The sequence below is a fragment of the Neltuma alba genome, unplaced genomic scaffold, assembly GCF_004799145.2.
Source record: "Neltuma alba isolate B1F8T4 unplaced genomic scaffold, ASM479914v2 tig00005340_pilon, whole genome shotgun sequence".
Lineage (NCBI taxonomy): Eukaryota > Viridiplantae > Streptophyta > Magnoliopsida > Fabales > Fabaceae > Neltuma > Neltuma alba.
In genome coordinates this window covers 1-12,888 of record NW_021634070.1, presented here as the reverse complement: position 1 = coordinate 12,888, position 12,888 = coordinate 1, and the positions used below count along the sequence as shown (strand labels likewise).

Below are 12,888 nucleotides of genomic sequence, written 5' to 3'. Positions count from 1 at the left end.
GCTGCCCTATCATTATCATGTTCTTATCTTAGTTTATGTATATGAATACGTGCTGGGGCAAAAAAAAAAAAAACGGAGAATAGTTGTATCGGATACGATAACAGTTTATGTTCATCTTGTGCTGTAACGATTCTCAGTTCTACAGGCTACACAATTCTCAGTTCTACAGTCTACACAATTCTTTTATATATTATTGTTGAGATCATTCAATGTATTGAATAAATTTTCCTTTCAAATTTTTCAAACGACTCAGAAGTCAAATATCAAGAAAATTACCATATTGCTATTTTTTTTTCCATTTCTTTATTTTTCTTAAAATTTTATTCAATCATGTTTTTCATTAACCGGGCTAAATAAAATAATTAGTGAAGTCTTCCCTTAATTAGCATATATGATTGTTTGGGCAGAGGTAAAAAAGAATATTTATAAAAAAAATATGGATTTTTCTTTTGGACAACTAATTGATTCTCAGAAGCACATCCTATGATGCAAGGCATAATAAAAAGGATTAAATCAAGAGCTGAGACACATGTATATAGGAAGCAAAGAGAAGATGACGATTTCAAGGAGACATGGTCCACTTACAATATTACACAAAAACCATGAAGGATACTCATCCAAATATGAAAAAGTAAAATATAAAAATATTATTTTGATATTGTCTCAAATATAAAAACAGCAACTTGGACGACTTTTCCAGCTAACACGAACGAGAGAATGCTTAGAATTGATATAAACAGCTTCCATCATCACTCCTTGCAGTTGGGTCAAAGTTTGAGGCAGTTGGATCAGTACATCCTTCTGGAACTGGTAAGTTTACTTGCTGTGCTGCTTGGCCTGCATCACAAATAACACAACCTCCTCAAATTCCATCCTCTAATCACCATCTTTCTTAATTTTGATTTCTTTCATAACACATTTTGTTACTCCCCTGGTCCTAAAGATAAACTCGAATTAGATAGAAAATTAGTTCTGAATCTTAAATATAATACCTTAAGAAAAAATCATAAAAAAAGAAGTTAAAAATTATTAAATACCAAATAAGAAATATCAATAAAAATTTGTTATTATTTACAAATTCAGTGTTGTAAATACCAAATAAAGTGTTGTTATTAAACCTAATTTGAGATTTTGTATTTTTCAGTTTCTTTTTTTTATTATTTTCCCATACCTTAACTCATTTTTTTCCCTCATATCTAACCGTATTTTTTTTTTAATAATGAGCTAATTTATTTGGCTTTCTTCGTTAATCAAAATGTAAGTGCGGAGGATAAATATAAGAAGGAACAAATGGGCAAACCTCCCCATGTGAGGGCCAGCACGAGGGAGGGGGAGCTAACCATAGAAAGTTCCTCTTGAAATAGAATCTTGGTTGGCTTCACCAAGGGCAGCCTCGCTGAGGTACTTGTCAGCCAATTGGACTCTCTTCACATTCTCTTGTTCTTGCACCAACATGTTTCCGTACTCCAGCAGCTTTTCCACTGTCATCCTTGGCTGCTCAAATGTCGGCGGCCCTTCCTTTGAGTTCACCAGCTTCTTTCCCACGCTCTCCACTCCAATCCCAGAAATCCACTTCCTCACTTCATCATCATACACTCTCGCCCTCAATGCTCCGAAGAAATCTACACAATAAACCCACACACATATATCAGTATGTTATATGTATATATATGTGTATACTCAAGAGAATTAATGTGTATATATGTGAATGATAAACGCATTTATATATACCAATGGATTGGCCGGGGAAGGTGTCGACGATCTTGACGATGTCTTCGTCGGCGACGCCGTCGGTTCGGAAGATTCCCTTGCAGACACCGATACGGTCGTCCCTGGTGGGGGCCCAGTAGAATTTCTCCATACGACCGTCACGGATGAGGGGAGCGTAGAGGGTGGAGAAGTCGTTACCGGTGACGATGATGGGGACACGTGGGTTGTCTTCCTTGTTGTACATACCTGGGAGTTGCACGTTGGTGGGGTTGTCGGCGATGTTCATGAGGGTGGCGTTCACCATCTGGTTGTTCACTGTGTATTGGGTGGTTCCGCCCATACGACCAGCTCCGGCGTCGAGATCGTTGATGAACAGACAGCACATCTTTCCCTTCTTGATTATGTCCGCTGCTTCACGGTATCTTTGTCTGATCAGTTTTGCTGGCTCTCCGGCGTTCCCACTCTCCAGCTCTCCGGCACTCATCATGATGGGGCTGCAAATATATAACATCTAAACGTGTCAAGAAACAGAGTATTTGTGTGTATCAGAGCATAGCTTGGAAGCAGAGACAGATAAAAGCCACAACATTGGCATTGAGACATGATATTTGGAAGAATCTAATATAAAAGTGTTTGATACGTGTACGAATCTTCTCAAGTGATATATGCAATTTGAGGCAGAAGATTCTCAAGTGGATCTTCTAAAGTGTTGGAAGATTCTAATATTGCAACTTGGGGTTGTCAATTGAAATCCCGACTACTTGGTTCAGCTTAGTGTGGAATATAGGAATATGTCGGTATTTTAAGAGTGATATATGGCATTTGAAAAGAGCTTGAAAAGAGTAAGGGACACTGTGTCTAGTAAAAGGTACTGATTTCTTAAAATATGATAAACCAAAGTTTAAATCTTCACTAAAAGAGGTAACTGTGTTTAGTGTTCGATAGTACCTCAAATGGGATTACTTCTGATAGAAGGAAACATGTGCCTATTAAAAAAAAGTGTCTATATAGTCTTAGAAAAGCATGTAAATGAGGTTGTTAAAGATTTTGTGCAGCTTGATGAATTTTGTACTAGTATGGTATATATAGTCAAGAACTTACTTGATTCCCATCTTGGCAAAGACAAGCTCACATTGGAAAGATTTTCCTTGCCCTTTGCCTCCCCAGATACCAAGGATGAGAGGAATCTGTGAGCGAATCATAATGAAAAGCACAAGTTCATATTGAATCTCTATATATCTCCCAATTCAACTAGTTATCATGTATATGTCTGTAAGACGCGTACCTTGATGTTAGGCAGGGTCATGAAGTTCTTGGTGATGTGAACAACAAGCTTGTCCATGAAGGCAGGAGCAATGTAAAAGCCGTCCATGTTGTTGTCAAGGTTGTACCTAAGACATCACAAAATAACATGTACCAAATTCAGATATTAAAAAAGACTCATCAATATGTGATACAGATAGAGGTAATTGAATTCCCCAGAGTAAAGTGTGCCTTACTGGCGAAGACCGGCACTGATGTACTCATAAGAGCTCATGACAGCATAGTGAGTTCCACTCTGCATGGGAGCTTGGAAGAGAGTGTCCACCATTCCCTTCCCTCTGGTGATGTCTTGCTGGTCATCTGACATGTCGTAAGCCAGACCCTTCCATTTGTCTTTGTCTGTCTGCTGCTCCTCATCAATCTCTTTCTCTGCAGTAGCAACCACCTTAAAGTTCCCACATGAAACCTTGTTGTTGGGAAGCCTCGAAGCAAACACCTTCTTCAAGCTCGTGCCCATGAAAGCTGAGCTCGGAACCGAAGCTCCAGCTCCAGACCCATTAATGCTCAACTGCAACAACATCATCACCACTCAATTATTAGTTCTTACTCTCTAATTAAATCCAAAAACGCAGCATCTGAGACCACATATATACAAAACATGCGTATACAGAAAATTAAGGTTGGAGAGGTGGGGACACGTACAGGAGTTCTGTTGACTGCTCCGACAGTGTAGAGGGAGGCAGCCATGGCTGTACTGTTCCTTTCTTCTGGTGAGGGAAGGCAGAGGGGTGGTTGTTGTTGTTGCTGGGGGAAGGAAGAATGGCGAATTCAGGGATGGGTGAAGAGAGGAGGGAAGGACTTATAGTTGGGTTGGTGTAAACGAGTGTACAAAAATGCATATCCAGCGGATTAGTGGTAGGATCCTTAACATCCACACAATCAAGATTGCCCTGGATGCCACGTGGCAAGCACGCAGGTGCATGGAAATTCTCACATCACCCTTTGAAGCTTGACCTTGGGGTTGTGGTTGCAGCTTTATCCTGCTCCACCAATGTGGAGCCACTTTGTTACCACACAATTAGAGAAGCCGTGAGGACTTGCTTCATTTAAACCATTGGTTATGGTTACCATTCTTTTGGGCAACTTAATCACCCATTGGTTGCTTTTGTAGTTTTGTTAAATTAGAAGGTCAAATTCCTTAATAATAATAATTAATAGCCCATACATGACATGATATAATTATGCTCTGTTATATCCTGCCGCGGACCCAAGTTTAAGTAATTAAAAGAAGAAAAATTAAGCACCTTTTTTAATGTCCCCTACCAAATTTGGAATGAATTCTTCAAAAAGCTTTTACATATCATTTATTCATGAGGGATTAATGATATACTTCCATTCCTTAATTCTCACTGATCTTCTCAATTTTTTTAATCATATCCTCTAAAATTGATCTTTTGCTTTTTATAGATTTGACTTAGTTGTAATTTAGTCCTTAAACTTTGATTCAGTGCTTACTATTTAGTTCTTATAATTTTGATTCAATTAAAACTCAGTCTCTATATTCAGTTCCTATAATTATAACCATTTAAAACTTTAGTTTCTAAACTTCATAAATATATTTAACACATAAGGACTAATACTTTAAATGGTTCTAAATGGATTAAAAGATTAATTTCTCTTATTTTTTTTCCTAATCAAATTTCAAGAAGAGCATTTTAAATTTAAAAATAAGTTAAAAGTGTCAATGAAAAAACTAATTAACCACACCGGATAAGTCATAAGAAAAATCTACTAATCATAATTTGATTGAGAGAACAAAACACCTTAATACTATGAAAGAATCATAAAAGAAATCTCTTCAGCCAAGACTTGAAAATTATATTAACGACTAATATATGTTATGTCGCTTTCAACACTAGAATATTATATTTATTTTGATGTTAGTATTTTTATTATTATTACATTTACCATTTACTAATTTTAGTGGTCATTTACATAAATATTGGAGTGATCATTTATGAGGTGCATAAGTAGTGAGTACCCCACAAACATAGCTTTCAAAAATTTCAATTCAACAACATTATCATTTCATTTAACAGAAATTAGAAATTTGGTGACTGAGATGGCTTCACAAAAGTGAGTTCATCCCCATCATTTCAGCCCCTTACGATGCAGACAACATTTTTTTTCCAGCACTCAAATTTCAGAGGTTGTTTTATTCATCCAACATTAATTTTCTGTTCTATTATAGAAAGCTAATGTTTACCACAACTTTTGATGAGCTTCTTCATTCTCTGGCTATAGAATGCTGTCTCTCCAACATCATAGATCCCACACTACAATATGAGTTTTTGGAATTTTTCATGAGTTTGAATTTATTTATTTTTATTATTTCTTGTCAACTTAAAAGGGCATAACTACAAAAAGGGTGGAGTTATCAGTTAAGTGAGCATCACATATATTCTGTATTTATCTTCGTTCAAAAGCAATAAATATAAAATGGAGAGAGAGAAAAAAATCCGACCTCAAATTCCTTTCATTTCGTCCGTGAAACTGGAAAACGAAAGTGAGGGGGAGAATTTGTTAACACGTTCTCCGAGTGCTGATAAAATGAGAAAATTACTCTCAGCTTTCACACAAGAGAATACAAACTACCCAAAAGTTTCTCAAAATTATCAAAATATTCTGAATTCCTGTCCCTTGTTTGTAAATAAGTTTTAGCATATGCTTAGCAAAATACCCTTGTTTCAAGCATCATTAAAACTTGTCTACAAATAAATTTCAAGGGACTTTTTCATTAGTTTTTATTTTTGTGTGGCACATAAGAATGATTTTTTTCTCATTAAAATTAGCAGTTTAACGCCCTCTCTCTCGTTCTCACACGCACCTACCAAGTTTTGGATGCTTGAGCCCCGTAACTTTTACCGCCGTGAGACTTGACTATAACAAAGATTTTTTTTATTAAATTAAATAAATTTTTTTCCTTAATCAGTAAGTGTATGATAGATATATATATATATATTAAAAATTAGTTACATTTAAATAAATTTTATAAAAAAACACTCATCTTACTTATCATAAGACCAAATTCATAACATCTCACTTTCATACCTGTAGGTCATAAAACCATTAATAAATAATACTAATTTGTTCCTTAGTATAAAAGCTGATTGGAGTTCAAATTTAATCTTAAATATAAGATCTTTATCTATTCTGTCTCTCATCATTATAAATTTTATAGAAAACTCATCTTACTTATTGTAAGATCAAATTCATAACATCTCACCTTCTTTCCAGTAGGTCATAAAACCATTAACAAAAAATACTATTTTGTTCTTTAATATAAGAACTGAATCGGGTTTAAATTTAATCTAAGATATAAGATCTTAGTCTATTTTTTTTTTTTTTTTATTTTTCAAAAGATTCCTATTGATTGTAAAGAATTCTAATCAAAGAACAACTCCAATCATCCAATACACTTTATTGAAGAAAATAGTTTAGCTGAGGAGACCAACACATATTTGTACAAATAATCATTTTAACTAATTTTTTAATATTTCTAAATTAATTATCTAATTCTTATTTAAACTCTAAACAGCCTATAGAAGTCATGCCTGGTGCCAAAGACCGTTGAATTTAATGGCATAAGATATGCCTTTTTGACATTAAGATTCGATCGTCCTCATGGCTTTTCAAGCTCTAAGCTTACCATCAAAACCCAAAAGAAGTCACGTCTAGTTAGTTACATTTTTTTTTTTGGTGAACGTCTAGTTAGTTACATTGACATATATGATTTTCAAATTTTCTGGAGAGTCACATTACATTACTTATATGCTTTTAGTTGGAATCTTACTAATATATTAAGAATCACGAGAAAGGTTTTATAATAAAGATATACGAAAAGGACTTACAAACAATTTTGAATTTTTTTGACATGATCGAATCATACAAATAACTGTCATGATATAAATTGCACAGCTAGAAAGAATTACTTCCAGGCCAGCTCATTGTACACTTTTTGTCGTGGACACTGTCAAAAGTTTGATCAATTTACTCATCCATAGTTGCAACTTGCAACTTGCAAGGAGGGTCAATTTCATTTCTTTTCATACAATCAATGTCCTTTATGCACATTTACAGCCACAACAGACAGATTTAACTACAATAAATCTAACATGATAATGATATTTTAACACATAGGCAGGACTAAAATAAAGATTTTTTTAAACAAAATGCAAAGAACATATATTCAACTTCGAATTCAAACGTAATTTAAATCAAAAGCAGGTAGAAATTCCTTATACATATCAGGAAAATTTGAAGGCATAGAAAAATATTAAATATAAGTTCTATGACTTTAGTATGCCTATTTCTATTTACTAATAATTAAGTACTTCATTCTAATCTTAAGTTGATTAATTACAATAAAACAAAAGATTATGAAAACATTTATGGGTTAATAATATCTTTAGTCCCTAAAGTTTGACATCATTTTGGTCTTTGTTCCTGAAGTTTAAAATTAGTGGTTTTGGTCCTGAAATTTAATTTCATTTTGGTCTGCCTAAAGATTTTTAATTCCCATAATAGTGTTTTTGGCCTAAAACAAGGTTTTAAGGACCTAAATCACCAGTTTTAAATTTAAGGAACTAAATGAAAATGAGGTCATTCTAGAGACTGAAAGCAACTAAAGACGATATTAACCCAAAAATTATTGTGCAACCCCCATATAAACAATTTCATTTAAAAGGCTTACAATAAATGAGTAGTATGATATATTGACAACTCAAAAGACTTTGAGAGAATTATCAAGAGATTCCAAGAAACAAATCTAATTACCAAAAAATCCCAATGACAAGTAACCAAATTGAATATGTTGTCATTCTATATTCTAAAACTTGTCATTACTTACTCTTCACTTGTCGATGAATTTTAGAGTAATTAAATCCCTTTCTTAAGATCTGATTGCAATTCTCCCAAAGACTTTTTGGTTATTAGATTATTCATGTGGGATTACATAGTAATTTTCCCAAAGATTATCATAACCAAGATTTTCATGCTTAAAAATAATTTCATTGCATGTATTAAAAGGATTTCTATCAAAGCTACAATGCAAATTATTAAAGAATATATTTTATAAATAATTAACTTAGTTAATAATTTTTGTAAATATGACAACAGAGGCTGCTATACCACCAGTACACTTAGACAACAAACGGTAGTGTCTTCATCTTTACTTACATTTTTTTGACCAAACAAGTACAAATCGGCTGCCACTTCTGATACTTTTCTTCATCTCACTATAAACCCCGTCTCTCTTTCCCAAAAAATAAAAAATCGAAATGGACGAAGTCCTTATAAATGCAGACAAGCGAGGGGGCCACATAGACTCTCTAGATTGCAGCTTTGGAAATATCATCATGTAAATTGAGAATGCAAGAAGTTCCTAATTCTCACATCTTTAGAAGCAAAGAGTTCACGAATATAATATAGGTCTTATAGCTTAATTAACGACATCAAATTCTCTCCTAAATCTTTCTCAAACGTAAGATTGCAACTGTGAGTTCGAATCCTCTATTTAAATATAATAGGTAAGTGTGTTATGACAAAAAAAAGAGACAAAGTCCTTGAATATGGAGCAGACACAGGGTGACAACCAACAAAAAGAGGGTAAAAGTAGGTTAAGAAAGTCTCTTATTCAACACGTAGAAAAAGGAATTGTGCACCTTCTTGCCTTACCGGCATAGCTAGCTATGGAAGATGACAAAACAAAACCATGAAATAAGGTCCATGAGTATAAATGGGAGTGTGAGTATTGATGGATGGAAGCTGGCAAGCAAGCTATAATAACGAGCACTGCTTCTAGAGATAACGATGATGATGATGATGAATTGTTGCATGACAGAGAAAGACACTTTCATCGTTAAACTCGAAAGCCGAAAGTTCAAATCCACCATCCCATAAAACCCTTCCCCTTCTCTTCCATGTGTCAAACACAACGAATCACAAAAAGGGAAATGTTTCTCATTCTTGACCGTGACAGAAACCTGAAATTCATCAAGTGTGACAGGCACTGTCTCTAATGAACTCCTTTCACCTTTCGAATAATAATAAACCTTTTGTATCTGTTCTTGCACCGCATTGGAGCTCTGAGAATAAGTTCAGCAATCTGGAACTGTTGCTGATGGACGTGTTTATGAGCTAGTGGCCAGAAAGAGTCAGAAATTTAACACTTTGAAAATATCAATGGTTATTTTACCACTAAAGACCAAAGTTAAGTGGCCAACAGCCAAACCTGAATTAGCGTAGAATGATATGAACATGTGTGCGAGTGTAGAGAGAGAGAGAGAGAGAGAGAGAGAGAGTAACACACAAATGATTGACCGAGTAATGAACATCAATATACAGACAAAAGGCCGCAATGAGTCATGCACTCTGTGTTAGAAAATTAGTTTAAATAAAGCATGCACGATAATTCAAGCCCATGGACCGACCATGCCACTTTATTTAGGTTCAGAGTATACGAATATATTAATAAATTCATGGAATGGATTGTTAACTTTCACTGGACCCGTTTATTAAACAACTTGGATTGGCTCAGCAGCCATATAATTAGTCCAAAAAAACAAGATCGGAGGAAACAAAAGAACTTCGAAAATTTCATCATTCTGAGGTTTTTTTCTGCTAAGTACACGTGAGTATCTTCAAGATGTGTTCATATAAATCTAGTTCCGTGGAAAGATACATATTCCCCAGTTAAGGTAAGAAGCTGAAATATTTCTTCATGATCATACCTGTCAAGTGTATGTCAACGTCTGTTCCCCACCTTTTCTCATGTTTCTGATCCCAAATTGTCATTCTGTAACAGTTGAACATAATGGAGAATAGTCATTTCGAGGCGTAAAAGAGGAAAGGTTTCCCTAAATGACAATGACAAGGTAGGCTAAAAAATAGACCTATCCAATAGCACACTTTTAAAACTAAAAATGTCCCGTGGAGACAACCCCAAAAAAAAAAAAAAAAGACAGAACTCGCCCTCCTAAGTGATCACTATAAAGTGAGTAAACTTTGGGTTCTCAAGACAAACTACTGAAAAAACAAGCACTGACATGCAAAAGTACATGGTTAGGACAGCGACAGGGCTTGGCTCTTCATGTGGAGCATGCAAGTTCCTCAGGAGAAAGTGTACTGCTGATTGCATATTTGCTCCTTACTTCTCCTATGATCAGGCTGCAACCCATTTTGCAGCAGTTCACAAGGTTTTTGGTGCTAGTAATGTCTCTAGGCTTCTGCTACACCTACCAGTGCAGAGCAGAAGTGATGCAGCCATCACTGTGTCCTACGAGGCACTCGCTCGGATGCATGATCCCGTATATGGTTGTGTTGCTCAAATCTTTGCCCTACAGCAACAGGTACATCCTCAGAATTTATTATATGATGGAGACTTAGTAGTATGGAATACCAAGTTTCATATTGGGTAGAATTGGATGCTCGATGGCTATCTAAATAAGTTGGTTCTCTCATCTCAACAGCTAGTTAGCTTCTGGGATACAGTTCCCCATCCGATTTAGGTACCAATCATTGCATCATACCATAATATTGTGTAGAAATAATTCTCAATTCTGCTATGTGCAGGTTGCAAGCTTACAAGATGAAATAGATAAACTTAGTAATATGATGGCCAACTCTCCTGTTGGTGCTGCCATTTCTGGTGGCAGTTCTCAAGCCTCAACAAGCAGAAACACAGATGGGATAGATTTTACTTGGCAGCAAGATGCATCAAATACACAACTTTATCATAATCAATTATCTACTCTGTTTTCTCACCAAGAAAGTGGTGTAGCCTACCAAGGCTTGGAAGGACAGGTGAATCTGGGTTTTCCAGATACTCTTCAATTTGAAGACCATGTATTTGATGAGTCCGACCCTAATTCATTAGAGAAGCTCCTATCAGGAATTGACCAACAGGTTTTCATCAATCATCCTTGATCCTAAATCCAACCACTTCAGAAGGTTAAAATATCAATAGAACATCAGCTTATCACGTGCAGTACTTTACATGATAGGACTGCTTAAAATCGAGCTCTGTTTTGAGTTTTGACAGCCGCCTCTCGTTTTAGCTAGCTTTATCCCACTTTTGTGCTCCAAATCACCCATTATTTGCAGAAATATTTTAGTCTCATCCCAAAAGTTTCAGTTGCACTGTGTATTTACTTGAAATGTGCTAATCCTGTCTAGTTATGTGCCCCCATATACACATCCTTGAGTAGAAGCATCAAATCTCACCTCAGAAGTCTTAATCATTCCAACAAGGTTTAGTCGAAATAATTGGTACCCATAAGTTTAGTTGCCTTCTGGTAAAAAAAAAAAAGTTTAATTGCCACATATATTTGACAAATGTAATGTGTTAAATATTACGACAAAAAAAAATGATAAATGCATAAAAAGCAAGCATAATGAATCAGGTGAGGTGTTTATAAAAACTAGACCTCCGGATCCAGTATATGCTGATTAAATTGTAAACAAGAACAGATCTGGAGAAATTATAATGCAAAATCAGAGAGCACTTGAGATATAGATATGCATGCTCAAACGTTCAGGCTTCTTATCACGTTACGCGTTGGTTCGCCTTAATTCTATACCAATATGGCATACCTCGCCGAAATAATACGAAGTTATAGTTATGGAGCGTTCACTATGCACAGGCAAGTCGACATGTTAGGTAGATGGAATAATAATGATTTTTTCGGGAAAATGTTACTTATCTCTTATTCATTGCACTCCTGTGAGGATAAAGTGAAATTAATTTATTAAGTTAAAAGACCAAAATGACCTGAAAAAGAAATGAGGGATATTAAAATAAGTTATCTAGTTACCTAGGGAAATGGTAATTTTATGTTGTGAAAATTCTTATTTGTGTAGTAAATTTGCAAACTCCGGTTATAAATTTATACTCAATTTAATTTTTGGTAACTAATTGAAATTGACATATTAACGATGCGAAGCAACAGATGATATATGACTAGTAATATATGAAGTAATTATTTTGCATCTTATGTGGGACGGAAACACACAAAGACTTCACTTATTGCCAATATAACTTCACTTATAAATAGTCTAACTCCAGTTATAAATTCTCCTGTTTCTCTTGTAAATCTCCTTATTTTGGTTGTAAATTCTCATATTGCACTGGTGAATGCCTTTTTCTTTTGGTCAAAAAGAAAATTCATTAAACCTGAAAAAGGGAATTAGCCTATTCCCTCTTTACAACCAGTCCTATCATGTTCAAGAAGAGTAAAAAGAGGGATGGGGGACAAAAAATCCAACCAGAGGAGCTCATCCCCTTACAACCTGATTTGGCAAGCCAGTCGGCCACCAAATTACAAGATCTAAGAACATAAGAAAGTTGATAAACAGGACAAGAAGCAAAGAAAAATTGCAACTCAGCAACTAACACCTCTGCCTTCCAATCTGGACAAGAAGCATGACCCAAAACAGCTTGCACAAGCGGGAGACAATCAGATTCCACCACTAACTAACCAAGGTCCCTCTCCTTGCAAAGAAACACAGCTCTATGCAAGGCCTCATCTTCACTATTAAAAGGCAGAAAATGCAGCTCCTTTTTGACAGAAAAGATCAATCACTTCACCTTGAGAATTTCGTAGCACGAAACCCCAACCACAGCATCCTGTATCTGCATGAAAAGATCCATCCACATTAAGTTTAAGTAAAGCAAAATCAGGTGGACACCAGTTCTTGTGCACATGACTTTGATGGGGAGAGGCAGTAGTATCATTGACCACACTTCCTTGACCTCTAAAGTTCATGTATGCAGTAACAGCAGATTGCAGAATCCAATCACACTCAACAGGCTTATGTTCAAAAATTTCACTGCACATAGCTTTCCATAGATACCAA

At 35.3% G+C, this 12,888-nt stretch overlaps 2 protein-coding genes across 4 annotated transcripts; one reads left to right on the top strand and one right to left on the bottom strand.

Annotated features, from left to right (window-relative positions):
- Positions 1–534: 534 nt before the first annotated feature.
- Positions 535–12,433, bottom strand: LOC114747500 (ribulose bisphosphate carboxylase/oxygenase activase 2, chloroplastic). Of its 3 annotated transcripts, none has more exons than XM_028935837.1 (7): positions 12,428–12,433; positions 3,210–3,561; positions 2,996–3,101; positions 2,812–2,897; positions 1,732–2,204; positions 1,341–1,622; positions 535–837 (listed from the first exon to the last, which is right to left on the bottom strand). In XM_028935837.1, exons 2-7 carry the CDS (start codon positions 3,554–3,556, stop codon positions 722–724), a joined length of 1,410 nt encoding a protein of 469 aa, XP_028791670.1. In that variant the 5' UTR covers positions 3,557–3,561; positions 12,428–12,433; the 3' UTR covers positions 535–721. The 3 variants fall into 3 exon arrangements, with proteins under 3 accessions (XP_028791670.1, XP_028791671.1, XP_028791668.1); XM_028935838.1 differs by lacking the exon at positions 12,428–12,433 and adding an exon at positions 3,676–3,815 and having other exon boundaries at positions 1,301–1,622; positions 3,210–3,541; XM_028935835.1 differs by lacking the exon at positions 12,428–12,433 and adding an exon at positions 3,676–3,815 and having other exon boundaries at positions 3,210–3,541.
- Positions 10,068–11,137, top strand: LOC114747501 (LOB domain-containing protein 29-like). Its single transcript, XM_028935839.1, has 2 exons — positions 10,068–10,382; positions 10,606–11,137. The coding sequence occupies exons 1-2, from the start codon at positions 10,080–10,082 to the stop codon at positions 10,957–10,959; spliced, it is 657 nt and encodes a 218-aa protein (XP_028791672.1). The 5' UTR covers positions 10,068–10,079; the 3' UTR covers positions 10,960–11,137.
- Positions 12,434–12,888: the final 455 nt, after the last annotated feature.